Source organism: Odontesthes bonariensis, chromosome 15 (genome assembly GCF_027942865.1).
Source record: "Odontesthes bonariensis isolate fOdoBon6 chromosome 15, fOdoBon6.hap1, whole genome shotgun sequence".
Taxonomy (NCBI): Eukaryota; Metazoa; Chordata; class Actinopteri; order Atheriniformes; family Atherinopsidae; genus Odontesthes; species Odontesthes bonariensis.
Window position 1 is genome coordinate 29,030,299 of NC_134520.1, and position 22,933 is coordinate 29,053,231.

General features: G+C 38.5%; 1 protein-coding gene across 1 annotated transcript in view; it reads right to left on the minus strand.

The window, feature by feature from the left end:
- Positions 1–961: 961 nt before the first annotated feature.
- LOC142400727 (ephrin type-B receptor 1-like) overlaps positions 962–22,933 on the minus strand; it is a 90,898-nt gene continuing 68,926 nt past the window's right edge. The window contains exons 15-20 of the mRNA XM_075485876.1: positions 22,137–22,204; positions 21,456–21,603; positions 20,297–20,446; positions 13,127–13,323; positions 12,853–13,011; positions 962–11,695 (exon numbers count right to left, since the gene is read on the minus strand). Coding sequence (XP_075341991.1) covers positions 11,584–11,695; positions 12,853–13,011; positions 13,127–13,323; positions 20,297–20,446; positions 21,456–21,603; positions 22,137–22,204 — 834 coding nt within the window. The 3' untranslated portion in view covers positions 962–11,583. The remainder of the gene's footprint in view (positions 11,696–12,852; positions 13,012–13,126; positions 13,324–20,296; positions 20,447–21,455; positions 21,604–22,136; positions 22,205–22,933) is intronic.

Genomic DNA, 22,933 nt, shown 5'->3' on the forward strand with positions numbered 1-22,933 from the left:
GTCTGAGACCTGTTTTCCCAGCCTCACGTGCTGCCTCTTGTCAGAGGCACCTAATCGCTAGGATTAGGTGGAAAAAAAAAAAAATCTAATTGGATCCTGATGACTAAATAATCACTTGTAAGATCCGGTTTTTAGACATCATTTTAATCCTAATGGTGCACTATATTTCAGGCTGCTGTGATTAAAATACTGACTTATTGAGACAGTTTTTTCATTTTAAAGCTAATTTCAAAGAAGATGACTGATTTAAACACAAGTCAAATAACGAACAAGAACAATCAAATGACAACTTTAGTGAACTTGCTAACTCCTACTACTCATCCCAACTGGAAAAAAAAAGAATGAGTAAAAGACTGACTAAAACTATTAATACGTTTTCTAAAATGGTGCTTTCTGAATGCTCTGGCTGACAGATACAATCATGTGTCCCAAATAAGCTGTGGACAAATGTCCCAGCACTGTTCTCATGCTCTCCATAGTTTGCCACAATCAAAACAACAAACACAAAAAGGGAAGCTGACCACAACACACATTTAGGGAAATGTAGAAGCTGCTCTCAGCTAAAGTTCTGAACATGACAAGTAATGAAGGAAGGCCGAGACGAGTAGAGGGTCAACAGGCTAAAAAATGAAAAAGAAAGTGTAGCATACTGAGAATGAGCCAAGTTGAACAACACCATGATGGAAAGCCCCGTTTTCCAATGGACTCATAAGAGTTAACTCAGCTGATGACCTCTGACATCTGCCTCTGAACACTGTTGCCACTGTTTGGCAAAAATGAAGTGGTCTCTTTTTTTCCCCCCTCTCAACTTAAAGGTCAGAGTAAATTTCATGACATTATAAAGGCGCCATTTTGGGAAGAAACTAATAATATCAAATCAAATCAAATCAAATTTATTTGTATAGTACATTTCATGTACAAAACAATTCAAAGTGCTTTACATAAAATAAAAGCATTGCAGCAGGGAGTGGAAGAAGCATTAAAAATACACAAAAGAATATAAAGAGAAACAAATAAAATAATTTAAATACAAGCAACAGTCTAGATAAATGAAAAGATATCGTGCAGATTACATGCATAGACACATGAGAAAAGAAATGTTTTTAACCCGGATTTAAAAATGTCTACATTTGGTGAAAAAACAAAAATTAAGAAAAAAACAAATTAAGAGAGCAGGGTGAAGGGTGTTATTCAGCCTTTTTGGTTTGTGGAGAACCTCAAGGATCCATACTGGGTTCTCTTTTGTTGCCACTTTGCTCCCACATGGATATATTTTTTTAAAAGACTTATTATTGCCTATCAGTTTCCTGATAACAACAGAGATTTACCTACTGGTAAAACCTGATAATGCTTATTCTACAAACTCCCAAGTAAATTATTTGATGTATTCTAAACATGGCTCTCACAAAATGTTTCCTTACCATTGATACTTTTTTTCTTTGTTAGTAAAAGCCAGCTTTTTAAAAATGAATCAGGAAGCTGCAACCATTTGAACATTGTTATCTCCTATCACTGGCACTATTTTAATTTACCGAGAGATGATAAAATTGAAGCTGTCTTTTAATGATGGAATTAGTTACTATAAACCCCTTTTGTGAAGTTGTGAACACAATTGTACCAAATTCTACTCAAGGTGTGGTGTAGTTAGTTTATTTGGTTCGAATGAATTAACTGTTTGGTGAACATAAGACAAATATAAAATAACTTACATGCCAATCATGTCAGGAGCTGTCACCTGTGACAGGTGTGTTTAACTAACTCACTATTTAACTAATTTTGGTGGTCAAAACCAGGGCCTCAACAGTCATAATGTAAAAATGTATATGCAAACGTTTATACAAATGTCAAACAAGTGCTGACTTTTCATATCTAAAAGATTTATTTGTAGAGATGGTGAAGTCTCGATCATAGCGTTGATTACCAAAACACATGAAAATGACATCATACTGTTCTGCAAAAACCTTTTTCAGGCGATTATCCAACACTATCTCAGGAACAGAACGAGAGATTGTGACCGCACATACACACTTGGTAATATACTGAATCAGTGACAATACCTGGCACCTACATTGTAGCTGTGGTGATAGCGTGGATCTTCTGTGCTGCCATGAACCTAAGAACATAACAACACTTAATACCTTTTTAAATATTCCTTCAAAGTCTTACCCAGTCTCTGGACAGACATGTATGTCAAGTGCAACATGACTAATACAACGCAGGCATTTAACAATGAGGCACCTACTGGGTTTTTATGAACGTCTGAATGACTTCTATCAGACTTTATGTGGTATACATTTTAAAAATTTGACTTAAAAATTTGAAAAAAATCTGATGTTTACACGGGATCTGTTATCCTTTCACTAAAGGGTGTATCCGAGGACAAGTTCATACAGAAGGAAAAAAATCTTTAATTCAGCAATATATTTTTTTCAGTTACACTTCTACTATGTATTCATGGCATCCATTAGCAGTTTGCAGTAGTTCCTGTGCTATTTTAGTCAGTTTCAAATGAACTCTGACTACTCTGAATAAAACACTGCAGCTGACTCCACAGGCTGTCAGGTAATGGTTGTCTCCTATTGGAAAATTTAGCTTTAAAATTGATTCATACAGTTTACAGCATTTCATGGTTTTGTACGTTTTTGGAAATTATATTGCAAGCTCAGCGGTTTTAAAGGTCTTTATGTCTCTGGCCTAAATAATTCAAACTTATTTTGGAAAATTGTAAAGTTTGACATTTATAAACAAAGAAAGCATTCAAAAACACGAGTTGCTCACACATAAAACAAAAAAAAAGACTCTAATCACAAATGATTAATTCAGTCTGCTGGCATAAAAGAGGAACTCATTAGGGAGTTTTATTACCTTTCTTATATGCAGCTGTCTTCCCCAATCTACTAAGAAATTTATCACACAGTATATCAGGAAAATTTAGGGCTAAAAGTTGCCTGCAGCAGTGAATATTCAACAAAGAGTAATGCACTATATGTGTGTCCTGTACAGTAGGCTACTGTAAAGAATGTTCAGTTGTAATCTTCCTTTATTTCCTCATTGTTTGGGATCCCACACATGCTTCTGCATGTTACAGTTATTCACCCACTTTCTCCTTTATAAAAACAAATTGCAGTAATAGTCTAGTTAAGATTGACGTTGTAATTTAAGAAGACATTATTTTAAACATTAGTCTTGTCTTTTCAGGTTTCTGCATTTATAATTAATACTGTTATTGAGTTTTAATTGGGCTCCACTTGCTCAGTTATTTTGAGGCTGACCTCAAACAAAACCATGAATTTCATTTAAACCTAAATTGAAATCTTCTGCCAAATTGAAATCTCATGCTTAACAGTTAACAGATTCCCAAAACTGATGAATTTAATTTGTCTTCTTTATTGACAAACAGTGCATTGTAAATGTAAGAGTCAGAAAGTTACAGCTACAAACTCACACGCACAATGTACAAACAGTTTTTACTGTACACTGAACAGCACACACACGATATTTCACACACGCACACAAAGATGCACATGTGTGCGCATACTCACATTATGTTACATTTTCATAATACATAACAATGGGATGCTCTGACTATATGAGTATTTTACACCTAAAACAGTATTGTAGGTAAACAGAGAAAAGGCAGACTACAGCTGATCATTCAGCTGTTTTTTTTTTCTTTTTTTCCCAAGAAAAAAAACATACATTACATACATCCGGAAAAGTATGGCAAGCAATTAGAACAGAAATAAATGACCATGAGAAGATCTAAATGAAGTAAAGCTCTCTGCAATATTTGTTTACAGGCAGGTCTTTGAAGTTCAGGTCAGTGTGATAAAACATTCACTAAAAAGCTCAAAAAGCTTAAGTTGTGGAGAAAATGTTGCTGCACTATGGAAAACAAAACGTTAATGTTCACAGTTTTAGGATCAAGGCTCGTCAAAACAATACCTTTTTTCTGCAGAAGTATTAAGAGATGCAAATCTGACGGCCATGTCTGCGGCTTTGTGTGGCTGGACTGTTGCTCGGCTGTCTTTTAAACTAATTGCTTATGTGACAAGACTTGCTGATTAGGTAAAGTTAATGTTTATCTTAATAATTTGGGGAATAAAAATCCTAATGTGTTTTTAATTAGCATTGAAAAAAACAAATTGCAGTTGTGGCTGATGTAAAGGTGTTTAGTTTTGCACATATATGGTCATGAATCACATCAAAGGAAGCATTTGAATCTAATGAAGACACTGTGAAGAAGTCATCATAGTTATTACAACTCATCTCGAGGGGAACATGAACCAAATTTCAAGGTATTCCATCCAATAGCTCTATTGAGAAATTTTGGTTGGAAATAGATATATATGCATCACAGTGGGATGAGAGGGCGAGAGAAGGGAACAACCTCAGCAGGTTTTTATGTTGTTGAAGCAGTAAATCTCTGTTCAAAATCAGTGGGGGAACATCCTCTGCATGTATTGTGTGTGACAGCAGGACTGTGGTTAGTTTGAAGGGACACGAAGAGTATGGCAGGTAGAGAATAATACTTTCATAGTTTTGATGTAAATACCTCCCTGAAAATTTTGCAACAAAATACTGCCAGGGCTTTTGTGAAAAAGCCAATACAGCTTCAAAAGATTCGAGTTTAAAATGTTTTTGAAAAGAGTACATCCACAATAGAATGACTGCCTACCTTTAAACTGTTCAAAGGAAAGAGTGGGGATGTGGACTGGAAGCAGAGTGAGTTATTCAGAGAGGTTATGGGCATTAGGAGAAAAAGGAGGATGGTTAGGTAGAGCAGGGAGAGAAAGACAAAAAGAAAGAGTAATCTCTCCACACCCAGCCTCATTTTTATTCAAACACAAGATGAGCTTTGCCTCTCACCCCTCCTCCTCCTCCTCCTCCCATTCCATTCCTATTCTGTTCCCCTTCCCTCCTCATCCTTCTCCCTTCTATTCCCTGTACTTTTTCACTCTTCATAATTCACCTGCTCAAATTTCCAGCCTTACTTGTAGTAGTTATTACACCAGAGTGGAGAAAGCGGCACCATCTAACCAGGTTAAGATATACATCCAATTAAAAGATAAATCCACCCTAAAGCACTTAGAGGAGAGTCACCCTGCATTTGTCAGCCTGCTTTGTTGTTTAGTGGTCTATTTTTCTGTTCTCTCTGCTGGTCTGCATCACGATTTTTATCTAAAACATCAGCAGTAAATGTCAGGTTTTGCTGTCAGTTCATCAGAAGCACAGAGGAAGGGCTTTTGTCTGCAGCTGCCATTTGTACAGTCATTCAGAGATGAACATGGAGAAACATTTTTCCTCATAGTCTCCACTGACAGTGATCCCAGCATACTGCAACGCATTTCAGCAGCATAAAACGAGTTTTACAAATGAGACGAGCTGTGGTCGCGCACACACTCACAAACTGGTCAGATGCTTTCTACCCATACAGAGAAATAAGTTTCAACAAACTGAAACAGCATTATGTAACATGCGGGGACATAATTATGGCCCAATAGATAAGATGACAAACAAAAAAAACTTCAAGGACATTCAAGATCGATCAAGATCGAATAATAGCTGTTCTCCAAATCCATGTTTCCGTATATTTTTTACACGAGAGGCTCCCCGTTTTCCTGCATACACAAGCATGAGTGATGTCATTCACATTGCCAGTGCTTTAATATTTTTCCTGGTGGCAGTAAAATGCCAAGAAGCACAGGTACTGTATGCAACAGTAAAGGCAGAAAGCACTGCTGGGAAATTAAAGTGCTGAATTCAAACCAGTCAATATACAGAGCAGTTATTACACTTCTCAACTCTTAAACTCAAAAGTAGTCTATCAAGCACACTACATGCAAAGGGAATAAAAACAACAAGGTTGACATGCACTGACGTTACTGTCTGGTGTATACACCCAATCTAGTCCTTAGGCTGCCAAGTGCCATCTTTATTCTTCTGCAATTTTTCTCGTATGAGAAGTGATTGGAGTATACAGGTTTGTATTATTTAACTAAAATGACACACCAGATGGTTTGTTACAAGGAACCATCTGGGAAGTTGTTGTATGAAAGTGTTTGAAAAATGGCAAACGCTTTAAAAGAATACTTGGCAGGTGATTGGATGAACCATCTGTCTATCGCTGCCTGTCATAAGCAAACTTCATCCAATCAAATTAACACGATGCCAGTTTGTTAATCAAGCTTTTACCTTGGTCATAGACTTTCAACGAACTATGGACAAAGTCACAGAAACGTCACTCACTGGTGTCTAAACTGCTCTCAACGCCTCAAGTTCAGCATTTGATGCTTAAAAGCCGATTAGATAAATGTATGTATTTTTGAGGATACAAAATAATCACTGTGGGAAAAACGGATCAGAGGGAGTAAACCTTGCAAATGATACCGTAATGAGTTATGAAGCAGACTGATCTCACAGGAAGTAGTGCAAAAGTTAAGTTGAAAACACATTACTGTAATATCACAACCCTTAGTTGTAAATTGACACATGGGAACTTGTCTCTGGGTGGCTGTTTTTCTATGGTAATGTAGAGAAGATCTAAAGATCTAAAATTTTTACTGCAACATGTAGTCCTAAACATAACTGTGACCATCTTTTTTCAACTCTTAACCCTTGCCATGGGTGGAAATACAGTAAAAAAAGGAAAAAATGGTGAGTGTAAGAGGAAGTAGAGAAGTTCAAGGATTGTGTAAAACGTTGTACAATAGTGATCTCTTGCATATAAGTCTATCCAATTAGCACTTTCCACCATCGCCTCCTTCCTCCTTTTACACATTTAAATCAACAATGGTGAGATGTAACAGAAGTTATGACGCAACAGGACTTAAAATGTCAACATACTTATGAATGGAGACTTTAGCTGCATTTCCATGTGGAAAAGAGAAAGGAAAAATAAGCAATTTATTTAATCTCAAGACTTTTTGTTAAACTTCACCATTTTCAGCTGTTGATCAACATATAGCTATTTCATGTTCTGTCAAGAGATCAGGTTGCATTAATAGATTTTTTTGTACCCTGCGCCTAGTGGCTCTCAGTGGTCTTCCACATTAGTTTGACATCTGACAGTGAATTAATCTTACTATTTGATTCACAGCCTATGAAAGATTAGGGTCTAGAGAAGACTAATGAAAAAAGCTTACAATAAAGCTGGTGCAATAAAGCTTACACAGTTCAAATATGCCATTTAACTACACCACCGTCCTTGTCATAATATACATGCGTGAAAGGAAAATTGAGTTATTACATAAAATATCCCTAATGCCATAAATCTGTGGACTGTAACTTTCTCTGTGGGAGATTAATCAGTGTAACCGGGTTCATTGTACAGATGTTATCTTTAAGTTACCTGAATGGTGATTTTGTCAGATGACGCTGCACCCAGAAATTCAGGATTTTATGAAAGCAACTATGCATTAAAGCAATATTATTAAAGACACTATGTGCCAATTTGACAAAGTCTCAAAGGGCTAATTTTCAGTCACAAATTGTGATGTGTTTAGCCATCTGACAAAAGTATCAGAAACGTATGTGAATGAGAGCAGCTTCATGGTGCAATAAGTAACTTTGGAGCACATGTGAGTCCAGCTGAGTATATGTAGGAGTAAATCAAGCTGTTATCAAATTATCTGGATGTGATAATCTGGTTTGGATATGCTTGATTTTGTACCATTTCAGTTGAACTAACATGTTTACATGCATTTTAAAAGTCTGGTTTTGGTCTAACACAATAATTAGTTTTTTTTTAGTGCCATGTAAACAAGACTGAGAGAGTTTTGACTGTTTTGGTTTAAAAGTCTAACATGTAAGACTAACACTTTACATGTTGAAGATTTTTTTCTTTCTTTGAACCCCCACTGATGACTAATATCCCATTTAAATCTTGCCTGTAAATGCAGGTAAAGCTTTATGCCTAGAAAGATGGAATCTCCTGTGACTGAAGACTGAACAGCCACATCACATAGCTAATGTAGCTAATTTAATCCTAGGTGGGAAAATAGGTCCCCACCTACACTGCTGGCTAAACTTTGTCACATCACCCTCAAGTATGATTGATATTCAAAGTTATGCTACCTAATGCACATTAGTTAAGTAACAAGTGCGACCAAAAGTTTGTGGCAGAATGTACTAGTGTTTACCTGGTATGTGTCCAACTGCAACAAAACATTTAGTCTTTTATAATCTTTTCAGCTCTGTGGTACTTAGCACTATTATTAAGTGTGAATGTAAACCAAGCAAGTTTTTAGGTTGTTTAAAAAATGGCAAGAAAAAGAACATTCCACAAGGCACTTTGGACTGCTTTGTACTGACTGACTGATACAGTACAGAGTGATGCATGTCAAATCAATTAGGTCTTTCATGTCAGCAATGATCAAAGTGGTGTGTAAGTATGGATCTGAAACATTTTTCAGTCTTTTATAGTTACATTTTCCAAGGATATATATTGATATAGTGACATAATTACAAATTCCGTGTAGTGTTCAAAATGTTTTTTTTGCAGCTTTGAGGAGCTCCATGCTGCATTCTGGCGTATGTTTGTTTTGTCTGTACTATAGTATGAACACTTCAGTTGTAGTAATAACCCGGGACACAGCTAGTGTCAAAGGGAAACATATTCTTTTAAAAGAAAAAAAAGATTTCTTGACATTTTTTGAGTTCTTTTAAAATAAAGTCCTTAAAAGATGTGAAGCTTGGTGACATTTCTCTCAACTTAAAAAGGAGAAAAAGAAAAATGAACAGAATGTGTACTTTAGTCCTGAATTAGAACAGAGTATGTGCTCAGATATCCAGCACAGATATAACCAGACAGTGTTTCAGCTCTGCATGGCCACAGTTTTGTTTAAACACAAACACAGAGCAAATGTTCACTTTTTAGGCAACAGATCAAGGGTGGATTTAACTTTTTAAAAATACCTCAGAAGACAAGCCTGCCTTTCCCATGAGCTCCTCCTATCAGTCTTTTTACAGTGCATGATTTGTCCACTAAGAAGTCCTGGTGAATATTTCTGCTCAAACTCTGACACGTCATTCTATCTATTTAACCTTAAAACATTCTGCCAGTTATGTCTGCCTGTTTTTTTTTTTTTCAAACACTGACACAGTAACGTGTGAAATGTCTTTAAAAGCTCACTCCCAACTTGTTACAAAGAGAAAAAAGAATCAAGCAAGATCACACTTAGCTACAGATGTTACATAATGCAGCAAGACGCTTGCCTGTCACGATAACTTTCTTCTGCATGACTTTTTTTCATTTTTGAGCTGGCATTCAATATGAGCTTTTAGGCACACTAGTTGTCTCATTTTGTATAAAACCTCTGAGCCATCGCTGAGACAGTTTTCCAGAGGCATCTATTTACAACAAATCATACATCTGAACAACTGACGCGCTCCCAGTTGATCTCAGTACTTCCTGATAAAACGTTCAATAAGCCACTGTTGCCAGGCAACAAATGGAATTGCAGTTGTACTGTCAGAGTAGAGTTTCAGGAAAAAACTGAAAACGAAATGTTTGGAGGTTTGAAACGACCACAGACCTCCCAATGTCACAATGTTCATATATGAAAAGACTTTGGGGCATCCCACCAGTGGAGAGCAGTGGTGCGAAACAAACACAAACAGTGTTCTGCAGCAATGAAAGCAAACAACTGAACACTCACTTTCTCTCACTGTGAGCCAGGCTCGCAGTCGATGATAAATAAAATCATAACGTCTAATCACAGCTACTGACGGGTAATCCTTGAGATGTGGGTGCACACGCATGACCAGAGGTTTGGGCTGACGGCAGAGCGAGGCTGCTGTTGTTTCACAGCTGGTAATCCGCTCAGTGCTTAGATAGAAGTGCTTCTCCACTAGAGCGCCTGCAGTGAGATCAGACCTTCTTGATATTGTACTTGGAGAGGACTAGTGATTTAAACATCACATTTAGTACTAATGTGATAAATGAGCTGCTAATTTCCCTCTAAATCCAAAGGATTTGACTTCTTATTGCTTTTCTTGTTCCTCTGTCACGAATCAATATTGCGATGTGTGGGCAAAGCTTCCTGTTCATAGATGAGATAATGGATAGATCACTTCACCCAGTTTCATCTACAAATTGGCACTACCATTATTAATCAGACATGTCAATCTAGATTTGAGACAGTAAAAACAGACCCTGACAACAAGGACATGTCCAGCAGCCAGTGAATAAAAGAAATGAATGAATGCAAAGGACCCTGCCAGGCTGCCTGCTGTAGAGTGATGATTGCCATCTGGATGGCAGCCATACACTTTGGACAGAAATGAGATTTGCTCTGTGCATGGACAGAACATGAGCATTGGATTTCTGGTTTGTTCATGCACTGTATTAATGCTTGAATGGCTGTCAGCTTTAGGATTTGCAGCTAAATCACAAGGAGATTAGACGAAAATACCTTTTCTGAGATTCAGTGGACACTGCGCTGTGTTCACAACAGTTGCTTTTGAGTAGCTGATAATGCTTCAATCCACGAAGTCCTTTAAGATGCTTTTTTTCCTCGATACCTCCAAGCATGAAAGTTATTTGCATCCTCGCCTGAAACAACATCACTACTGGTTAACATGTCTTATCCGATTCTATTGCCAGACCCAATTCTGTAACTTTGCTCAGAGGGTATTTGATTGTAAAACAACATCCACCATGAGTTCTTTCTAAAATAAGTACTTTATGTAGGCCAGGCTTTGCAAAGCTGTCCATGTGGAAATTACAAAAACATAGAACAGTGAAATCGTATTTTCTATTTGTTGTCTGCAGTGATGAGTCTAGAGGGGAAGAAAATCACATAAAAAGTCTCAAATACTCCCATGACATTATACTGTCAGATACTGTTGGCTAAAGTTAAAGTAATCGAGCAAGTGGAAAATAAACTTTCCACTTCATAATATATACACACTCTTCAATATGAAGATAGATCTTCAAAAAGGTCCAATTTAAACAGCTGATTAATGTCTGGATTCAAATTATAGCAATTTTCACCAACGCAATAGAACTAACAACACGACATGCTGGAGATGAAAAGGCCTGCTGCAGATTTTTTCTTCAGAAGCAGGCTTTTGGTCCAGTTTGTGTCCCTTCCTAGACATGTCTTCTCAGCCAGTTTCTTCTTCACAGTAGTGTGTGTGTGATTTATCTTTAAACAAAAAATGAAATAAAATAAAAAGAAATAAAACACACCTCATCTCCTTTCAAACAGTCAAACTGGTAAATAAAAGGCCTGTAGAGCAGATTCTGAGTGATTTGGGGGTGAGACTTTATGTAGCCCCCAAATCAGGGATAAGTTTAGCATTTTCCAGTGTCACTTATTTTTTTTTTTTTTAATATTCAACAAATATCACATGTCAATGAAATTCCAGGAGGTATTCCAACTTTAGAAGCGAAATTGGCATGAGAGGTCTGTCAAGTGACTGCAAGACAAATCTGGCCATTCAGAGAAATGGCCGAAAATTATTTTAAAATTTTGAAATTGAGATTTCTGAATGCAGAAAACCAATGTATGTGAGAGTTGTAGGATGACACCCTGTTTGTTCACGGACTGAACACTGGTTGAATATTCTATAATGCGCCTACACAGATTCAGTAGGAGACTGGTCATCGATGTGGTGCCTCATTGACTGTACGCTGGTCAGTATTTTCTTCTGGTGTCCAGCAAGGGACACTCCGATCCTTTGCAGATCTCTGTGAAAACACAAAACGTCAAATGAGGCTGCATCATCAGTGATTCACACAGTTAGCTGCTGTGTGTAGGTGTTTACCCAGAAATCATCTAAGTTCATTGATCATGTGCAGAAACATTGCCAGTGTAAATACTGGCACTCTGAATAAGCACAGCATGAACAACTAACAGGACTATCTTTCTATCTATGAAACTGGTTTAAATGCATATAAAAAAACTAAATTGAATATATCAATTAACCTTGTATTACTGATCAAACAGGAAATCTCGGGCAATTCAAGCTAAACTACAGCGAAACACATGCCGTTAATTGCATTACATTAGCTATAAAAGTCTGTATCATGGACAGCAGTTTAAAATTCTAATTAAACACACATGCCACAATAAATTTGTGCTGCAAAGCGAAATTAAGATCACAAGAAATCTGAGTCCAGGCAGGTTGTCCGTCTGTTAATTCCCCCAGGTAGCCATTCATTCTGCATGAAGAGTCTTAAATAAAGTTAACTGGCTCATCAACCTGATAGCTACCTTTTTCACACTGGTACCATTTCAAATGTACCTAATTAGTCCCTTTGGCAAAATGTACCCTCTGCATTTGACCTATTTTAAGCATTTTAGAAGCAATGAGCAGAAACTGTGCAGCTCATCATTACTAGCTCCAGGTCTGATGCTGGTGTCTTAGTCAAAGCAGTAAGAGCCAGTGCCATCCACTGCCATAAGATTATGGAAACCATGGTCAGCTTGCTGTCCTGTGGCATATTTTGTAACTCACTTGATTATTTTCTTTTTTGCAAGTTCAAGGGTTAAGCAGGAAAAATAGATCCGATCGATCCAATCATCATTGATAAAATGCATACCTATGGTACATTTACTAATGAGTAACCAAGATTAAAAGTGGATCAATATTTATTTTCCCATGACAAATGGATATTCAAGTAGCTGTACATGAAGCATACAAAGCATTGTATGCCACGATGAATGGATTAAAAAGGTATGGGAATGAATATGATGGCTAGTAAAGACATGTCAAGAAACAGACAAGCATTCACAGCCAACCAGCTGCCAGCATAACCTTGCCAGCATGGCAGCATGAACAGTGTGAGATGCAGGCCGAGTTGATAAGAGACTAAAACAGAGGCAATTTACTGGGTAGACATACTCAGCTGTGATTTGAGTGATGAGTGGCAAAGAAGTGAAGCCTGAGCCGATGAAGGAATCTCTATACTGGGTCATCTTCAGTGCAGCCAGCCAGTCTTCCACTGAGCTCACGCTGCTAAGGTCTGGAGCGGCCCGGTCTAACAAGGGATGTTGGGTAGGACTGCAGAGAGTAGATATGAGAAGACAGGATTAAAATATTAGCTGTATCACATACACAGAGGGAGGACTGAAAAAAGTGTGTTTGTGTATGTAAATGAGTTTGTATCTCTGCTCACCCGGGGACTGCGTTGTTGGTACCGGTTTTCAGAGACGCAGGGTTGCGTATCATTTTGTCCAACATGCTGACAATATCAGGAAATTTGGGCCGTGCATTCCTGTCTTTCTGCCAGCAATCCAGCATCAGTTGGTGCAGCACTACTGGACAGTCCATGGGAGCTGGCAACCTGAAATCTTGCTCTATGGCGTTTATCACCTGGTTCACAGCAGGGGAAAGGGTTTGATTAAGGCGTGTTTAATCAGTATCATTATCAAGCATAAGCAAAGACTGAGGAAGCGTGGGTGGTCATATATATAGTAGTGATTATTCTTCCAACACTTGTAGAACCAATCAGCACCTGATCCCTGCCCTTTGAATATCATCGTAATTCTGTAGGAACCGTCTTTGTCTCTTAACATTAAACCAAAGTTTCGGTCATACAGTCTTACCAGAACCAGGATTTAGACGAAGTGTGGAGCCAAAACCAAATGTGATATTTTTCTCTGTTTGTGCCTTTCCAAATAGCATATGTCACTGCACTCATTTTTCCTCATGTGGGTGGCTTGTGGCTTGTGCTGACAGTCTGCTCAGTAGTGGATAGGGCAGGGAATGTTTGAATATTGAACTTTTCTCATGTTCGTACTGAAAGAGGGTTGCACCTACATCACTGTTCTACTAGACATCTCCCCCGAGTGGCAAAGGATTAATTGGAGTCTCCATTATTAGTGGTGAGGATAATAGTATGAAAAATAAATATCACCTCAAAACTTAGGCTGTTCCTCTAGATAGGGATCATTGCGACCTGTAGAGACTGCAGATGATTAAGCCATAGATAAAAGAATGATAAAACGGGACCCAACTTAAAGATGGTGCTGAAAAGTTGAGGAGTGAATAAAAAGGCCTTTAAGGCAGGTGCATCGAAGTGCCTGAAAATGATGAACTTTTTGTTGTTGTTGTCACTTCCGCTTGGATGGCAGCGACATGGGTGAGACAGACAGCAGACATGAGAGCAACCGGCATCAAATAGAGCAGAACACTTCTGAGTCAGAGCCAGCACAGCCCCCAGAGACCAGAGTAGTTACCGGATAAGGTCGAAAGAGATGACAGGGCTTGTTTGGTTTTTGGAAATATCAGGTGAGGGAGTGTTGTGAAGCGGCACAGGCTAGTGACATCAAATGATAAAGGGACTGTATTTTCTTAGTGCTTTACTCGTCTAGTTGATCACACAAAGTGCTTTTACGCTACAAACTGCATTCACTCATTCGCACACACACATGCAAAGCATTGTCTTAGTCTATAGAGTGTTACAGCCTACACACTGCTTTTTTCTCTATCACACACATTTACACACTTCAACACGTGGTCCAGGGAAGCCAGGAATCAACCAACCAAACGTCCGATTGGCAGATGACTACTCTTCCTCTTTAGCTAAAACTGCCCCCAATTAACATGTTGATATAATGTAGGGTGCTAATATTAAATCCTTACACTTTATATTTTTCTGATAGTGCTATGTTGTCGTACTTATTACTCAAGCAAGCTGATGATGATCCAGATGTTTACTGAGATCAGAACTCAGTGCACCTTCAAATTGTTTTATTTTACTTTGCTTTTTGGTGCAGATAGAAATATTTTTTCATGTCCTTCCAAATCTAATTTGTATTGCAGTGGACCTGTAAAGTGTTTTTGTTGCCCTAAATAGAGAAGTAGAGGCTGTATAATCTTATTCTATTTTTTGTAAACTCTTATTTACAGATGGCCGTGGCCCCTGTACCGCTACAATGCTTTGGATTCTGTTCACTATGTAATTTATTTATTCCACTCATGGGCTCTATTGGGGTAATTACTTTACCTGAGAAAAACAGCTGAGTCTAATTTGTCAAATGGCTAATTTTGAAAAAAAAATAAGATAAAATAAATAGATATATTTTTGGATGTACTGTACTCAGATGTTGATCATCCACTGTCTGGATGGTGCTGTGTGTTAACAGTTGCCCACATCAGACTAAGAAAACACGCCCAGTTTTAAACATGATTAAACATGTTTATGGATAGAGTTTTATAAAAAACACAAACCAATTATTATATTCAATTCTACACTCTCATATTCGGAATTTGTAGGAAAAAAAACGAAAGTTTTAGGGCCATTTTCAACTGTATTCCCTGTAAAGAACCAAAACATCACTTCACTTTTCTCGACTTCCACATAATATCTATCTTTTATTTAAATTGACAGTGATTTGAATTTGTAAAATTCTTTTTTTTTGTGATGGCAGTCCTTCAGAGAATCATAATCATCCGGCGATTAAAACGCTGAAGCTCAACAAACCATTTCAGCAGCTTTAAACACACCGTTTTGGCTTTTCAGTCCTCAGTGTTGTGCTTTGGTTCATCCTTATCTGTATCATTTCCAGACACACCAGGTTGCTGGCACCATGTCTCTACATCTGCTCAGTCTGAAATACATTTTCATCTAGCGACTGAGGCCATGATGGGGTCAGATTGGTAATAGACCTTTTAAAGGCCTGAGACAGCTGCTATATTAAGTGTAGAAAGCTTCTGACTGTTCCATCAGATAGCTTGATCAATTTGACACTAAAATAACTTATTGAGATCACAATCATCTTGAAAGGACACAGCCTTTAGTGTACATCTTGGTGTAAGTAGCCGGCAGACACGTGTCCTGGGAAGAAACATGATATGTTATACTATATACTAAATTTTTATTCTCATGATCATTTCAACATGAAGACATGGTGAAGGAAGTAGCCAATCCAGAAGACTCGGAGACAGTGGACAAAGCAGCCGAAGCCTGGATTTCTCTCAAGAAAGTACACAATAAACTCTTGAACAAGTGAACAAGTGAACATTTAATAATTGTGAGATATGAATAAGAAGGGAAAATGTTTTTTCAGAAATGTCATCTGGTGATGTGTCTTCAGTAAATGACACTGTGGTGCTTGTTGTGGGTATTAAAGGTGCCGTCGGCAACTTTTTTATAGTCATATTAGCTTGAACTGTCATGGGATTCTGGAAGTAGAATATTAAAGAGGCTGTTTAGGAAAAATCCCGAATTCTGTAGCTCCCTCTAAAGCCTGTAATCGTGCTTGCAAAAATCGAGCGCTCCCGGCTGTTTTTAACCAATCACGTTAGGGTGGAGGAATCCTACCTTTCAATCACAGCTTGTGCACACGCTGCTATCGAGCCCGCCCCCATTCACGCGCACGAAAGTTCTCCTGGTCAGAGACCAGATTGATATCGGCTTCTTAGCGAAAATGGCGCAGCAGCCGAAAAACCCAAATCTTCCCATTCCACCTTTGCCAACTACTGCCTACACATCCAAAATTTCAAAGAAGAGGAAAAAAGAAGCGGAAAAGGACGTTCGAAGAAAAGAAATTGACCGAGCGCGGAATAAAACTCGGGTCAACATTGGAGCAGCATTTGAGAGGTGGAGAGAACTATGGGACCTCAAAGGCTTCAAGTTAGATGCAGACTTGGCCATATTTCTTCTCGAAAGGTAATTACAGCTGTTATATGAATCTCTTTCTTGTTTTATGGTAGACAACGGTTACACTCGGTCTAGTTATGTTGAGCTCCGGTATTGGTGGGCTGTTAGCTGTTAGCAGCTAACGTTATGCTGAGCGTGAGTCTGCCCCCAGCTTGTGTGCGCGCACACTGGTGTGAACTCACGTGCACAACCTCGTCCACAGAGGGGGGGGGTGTTTGGGGGGCGGTTTGGAGCTTGGTAGAGGTTGGGGGAGGGACCTGAAAGTTGTATCCGTTCGAATTTTCCGACTTTAGATTCGGAATTTTGAAAACCTGCCGACGGCAGCTTTAAAGGAATGAAAGATGCAGCACCGACATATTCTCCAGTGGCTGTTAGAAGGACACTGTGTTTGGGTAAAGAAGTTTTTACAGCTCCTTTGGGATTTGAGTGATTAACACAGGTGGATTTTACAGAATAATCTTGCCTAGATCAGCCTTTTTTACAAACTAGGATTAGTTAAGAGGATCTAATTTCCATTTGAGAACCTGATCCAGACGCAGCATGCAGTCACATAGCGTAACGAGATATTCATCTCTCAGCAGCAGTAACGTCTCCTGCAGCCTCTGATATCGAGGGGAGTAGTCTGAGTTCATGATGCCAGTGCAGGTACTGAGATTGATGAGGATCTTTCAAGGATTTTTTGTCAAAACCTTTAGGCGGGTTTTATTTTTTTCAGAGTGGTTATGCTAAATGTGTCGCACAGTTGGAATGCGTAATTATAAGTGTTATTGTGAACATCACAAAAATTCAAACCTCAAAGAATCCTAGCTACTCTAAAAAATATAATAAAATAAATGAAATATCAAGTTCTGCAATTATTGTCTGAAATGATTCCGCCCCCTGAGCCAGAAAGATAAAGATGATTTTTTTTAAATGTCTCCTTAGCTTTAATTACGATGGTTATTATGTTTAAAACTCCCAATGTGTTGTGCCCTGATGGCTTTAAATGTGCCATCTAACATGTTCATTATTTGTTAAGTCAAAGATAATATCTGTCTTGCAGCTTTTTCGTGCATCATTAATCCAATTACTATCATCTGTCTTGTCACCGGCTTCCACATTCTTTAAAGGTCCAATCAGTTTCTTGATAGCTTTGCAAATGAAAGACAGAGTAACATACAGTATATCATTTCAAAGTTTGCCTTGATGACAATTAACGGTTTTGTTGAAGTTTTTATTATTTCTTCAAATGAGAATGAAATCCACCTCTAATCATGCGTGCCATGAGGTCAGTCGGTTCTTAAAATATATAACAGATTATGTTTTATCAACCCACCAACCAACCCCAGTCAAACCAACATGTAATATTAGATCATTTTCTACTTGCACCAGGATGTTGGCAGTGGATTCATTGGGTCATATAAGGTGGGGGGCTTGTTCAGATGCAGCCTATCGATGATTCGGCAGTCTGTCAGTGTTTCTTCTATCCGTCAGATAGTTCAGCATCGTGACTGTGTACCTCTGACACTAATGACATAGTTTTAATCAAAATCAGGGGACAGATCCATGAAGAATTCATCTGAATCACAATTCATTTTCTACTAAATAATTCTGGTCTTTCTGCTTGGGCACAGTGTATTCCCCATTACCTGAGCTCCACATCCACCTGAACACCTGCTATATATTCCTCCTAATTGACCTTCTCTCAACCTTCAGTACTGCAAGTTTTTCTTTTTTTGTTATTTTGCCTTACTGCTAGAGTGTTCCACTCTTTTTTCTTGTTTTTTGTTTTCCCTTTCTACCTTATTTGTAGCCTTTGTCAGCTTTTACACTTTTGCTTGCCAGTATTTGCCCCTTTAGACATCCCAACCTCTCTGCGCTGTGATTATTGACCTTGTAAACCTTGTTTTAACTCCACCTGTTAACGCCGGTGATTCATGTCTCTGAGTTACACTCAGCAAAACCTCAACAAAACAATAAACTATGTATCTAAGAAAATACAATCTGTCTCAGGTTTCTGTATATTCAGAGTTTTGAGTCCACATTGGCAAAGTTTTTCTACGACAGTACTTTTAATGCAGTGCCGGGGATTTTTCTCTGCTTGCTAGGTGAACTCTACTTGACCCTGACACACTTCTTAGGCTTTGTAATGCATAAATTCACTCTAAGCACCGCTGTCAATCAAAACAGCAGCAAGTGTGGTGAAACATCACAGGTTTCTTTCATGATTAATTCATGTCAAACGCCGCACCTGCAGTTACTCCGCTGACAATTTCATAGCTCCGTGTTCTTTGAAATTGCACGTGCGTGTGCCTTTACACATGTCTGCCTGCACATGTGTGGTTTAGTTCAATGCGAGTGTATGATGTGTGTCAGCTCCATGTCTCGTTAATGCCCCCACAGACCCTCGTTAGCTGTAGTGGTAACACACTCTCCCCAGTCTGCTCCATTATAAATCTGTCTCTATCGTTACACCGACTCTCTGTCATTACAGCTGCTGAGGATGATTCTGTGGATCAGGAGCAACCATGGGGGAAGAGGGGTAAAGAGGGGGTAAGGCTGCAAGTGTGGAGGAGAGAGATCAGGGAGGAGGTAAGAGACAGATGAGACGCATGGTTATGGTGATGTAGATGCTACACAGTGAAAAATAATCTGGTTTGACTACTTGGAAAGATGTATGTGTGTATTACAGTTGGAATGGAATCCTTAATTAACTCCTCGACAGTGAGACAGCTGACCTTATTGAGAAAATGTCCACATAAAAGTTTACACACTGTAAAGCAGGTGAGATAATGCTGCAGTGGAGCTCTGGTGAAAAATCTCTACAACTTAGTTGAGAGCATATTTTCATAGCAATTTAAACAACTGAATGTTCTCAGTGGGGCCTCAGTGTTTCCACGGGAAAATTTACTCAGATAGTTTTTAGTTTTCACTCAGGATAAGCTGAATGCTTTTAAAATCACCGAGCTCCTGTGTGTGTCAAAGCTATTATATATGAGTTTCAAAATGCAAAAACTGGGATTTAAAGCCTCTGTGGTTTTAAGTGGATTTCAGGAGCAAAAGTAACTATAATTTCTCTATCATGCTTTTTTTCCAGAACAGAAACCACCAAAAATTTCAGCAATCCAGTCATGTGGAACTTCCTTTTCGTGTTTTTTTTTCTTTAAACCCTTCAGGTTTTAACAGTAAAATTGAGAGAGCAGAATAAGGATGCATGTTTTTTTTGTTTTTTTACATTATATTTTACATAAAAACCACAAAGAACTGGGCTTGTTGTGAAAATTGGTGATCATTTCTAACCCAAAAACACAGCAGAATGAAAGTAGCCTCAATGCAGTTAATTAAATCATTGTAATGCAAACACAAAAATCCAACACGGTATAGAAATGCCGTGGCAAATTGATGATAATGTGAAGGTAATTGGAATAAAGCTGCAAAAAAACATTTCCGGTGGTAAACATCAGCCTGAAAACACAATCCCGACGTCTTTTCAATTGATGTTCAGAGAACAAACATACTTGTGACAACAAAATTGATGTCCTCATTTTCCGTGTGTTTTCTTAGACATGCAGAATCCCTGCTGGGAGAGACGGCAAAGGAAACAAACAAACACAACCTCCAAACACTAGAAAAGCCATCCACAATCTTACAGTCACAGACATCAGTGAGAGCTCACATCAAGAGAGAAACTCTGACACTTACATCTTGGTTGCTCATGTCCCAGTAAGGTCTCTCTCCGTATGACATCACCTCCCAGGTGACGATCCCATAACTCCAGACGTCTGAAGCTGACGTGAATTTTCTGTACGCGATTGCCTCCGGTGCTGTCCACCTCACTGGAATTTTACCTCCCTGAGGGAAAGAAAGAGGATAAAAGGATGAGATAAAGGATGCAAATTAAGACACGAAGACTTCAAAAAGAAAAAAAGAAAATCAACCACCTTTTTCCTAATAGTTCTATTTACATATCATCGCAAAGTTTAACAAGATAGTGACGGGAACTGTGTGGATTTAAGACCTTATGAACATGTATATGCAAGTGGTGGTATTCCTAGATCAGTCTTTGGACACTATGCCTGAATTGTTTGATATTTTTTTCTTTGTGTTGAAGTGAAAACAAAGCAGGTGTTTCATCTGTCTGCAGTTTTCTTTTCTCGTGAAGAGAAAGGAGTGACCAAACAACTTCCCTTTTTTAAAGTGATGACTGAAGTAGGGGATAAATGGATGTAGTGTTACAACACGATAGTTTGGCTGGTGTAGGAAATATAATCTGTCAAAGGAAACACCACACAGACAGTCACTCAGTGCTCATTCTTAGAAGACTACTTTTTAGCCAGGCAAGGCAGCGGTTTCGCGACAATGTCCATCACGTCCATCATGCTCTCCAACTCTGTTTCAAGAGGAAAAAAACACCTTCACAGGTATTTGATTTTCCCCTTAACAGTTTGAATAGTTGAGTACAGCAGACATATGTCAAACTCAGCTGGAGAGAACAGAGAGGTACAAAGTGATGTGGAGATGAGCTCCTCCTGCTCATGACAACTGGTCACATTGCTACGACAAAAAGTTCCAGAATCTCTGATTTAGAGTTAAAACACTTGGTTTTCCTCTCCTGTATAAGGCCAAATGCTTATCACATGATTTAAAAAAGGAAAACATGAACCAAAAAAAACAAAAAGGCGACCAAAATATCTAACTTGAGGATAGTAAATAGTACAAAGCAGCAGAATAAACACAGAACAGGCAGGATTGACAACTGATGTAAAAGGAGGAAGAGGTTAAAGGAACAAACACTAAAATGCTGCGATGCTGCCACATTTAGAGCGCAATGTGAGTGACACCTACATTTGTGTGCTCTTACCAGTGAGCTTGTGTAGGTTGGGTCAGAGGTATCCTCCTCCAAATAACGTGATAAGCCAAAGTCGGACACCTTACACACCAGGTTACTGTTAACCAAAATGTTTCGTGCTGCCAGGTCCCGGTGAACATAGCTCATCTCCGCCAGGTACCTGCAACATCCATAGGATTTATGCCTCGCAAGCTAGGCTACGATAAAAAAAGGTAATGGGATTTAGAGTGTGTGTTTGAGTTATCACTGCCAGCTACCTTAGATAGAATAAAAAGGATTTAACATTTGTGTATATGTACCTGTTATCACAGCCTGCAGTAAAACACAGATAGGATCTTGCTTGTGTGGGTGTGTGAGTGTGCTTGTAGTGTTTCAAGCTGCCAAGCTGACAAGTTGCAGGGCTGTTCACTTGAATAAATACATTGGCTAAATATGTAGAAGGTAGTAGTTTAAATGTGTCGGTTTGTGTATGTATGTGTGTGAATGTCTGTGTGAGAGAGAGTTTGCAGGATGTGGAAGAAGCATATCTCAAGCTACTGATACACACGGATATCACCGTATGAAAAATCAGTATGAAAGAACTTATGCTGTCATAAAGAAATATAACTTTTCTTTTTAATCACAGAAGGATCAGTGAAAGTACCTTCTTCATTTTAACAAAAAAATGGATTGCCTTGGTGAAAGTGTTTGTACCTCATTCCAGATGCAATGCCTCTCAGCATCCCGACCAGCTGGATCACAGGGAACTGCCCGTCATTTTGCTGAAAAACCACAAACCGTGAAAGGATTATTTCTGTTTTCCATGATCACGGTTTTTTATCAGTTATTTAGAAAAAGTCTTCAAGGTGAACACGTGTCAATAATTCACTTTTAATACCATTACATCGATTTTCTTTACATGGAGTGATAGTACTCTTTCTGTTATAATCATTTTTTTTAAAAACTGCGATTTGACTGAGTGTTGCAATTAATCCAAACTGTCATGTTAGTGTTTCTTTATCTTAAGTGATCACCATCCCAGAGCTAGAAAGCACATATTTAATGGAACTTACTCTACCCTAAGGTTCTGGAAGCAAGCTTGTGAACAGTAACCTTTGACCCTCCCTCATTAACACCACTTGTACCTTGAGCAAGGCAGCTGCTCCACTGGAGCTGCTCCGCAATGTGTGAACAAACAGCGTAGCATATGTTAAACTAGTTGATTCTATAAGACTCATTTTGACCAATGTAAAAATATTTGCTCTTTTGCTGTTTCTTTTGCTATTTTGCCACTTTCACCTTTTGTTTTGCTCTGTTTCTCTGAAAAACCTTAAAATCAGAAGCTGTGCTGACATCCCACTGACACAGCTGCACTCGAAGGTGTGTGTGTGCCTTTCTGTTCGCTTTGCGCATCAAACCGTGCTTTGATACTCCTCTGACCTAATCCTCTGCGGGGAAAAAAAAAACTTCTTCCAGATACACCCAAACATGCACATGCCGTATTGATCCTC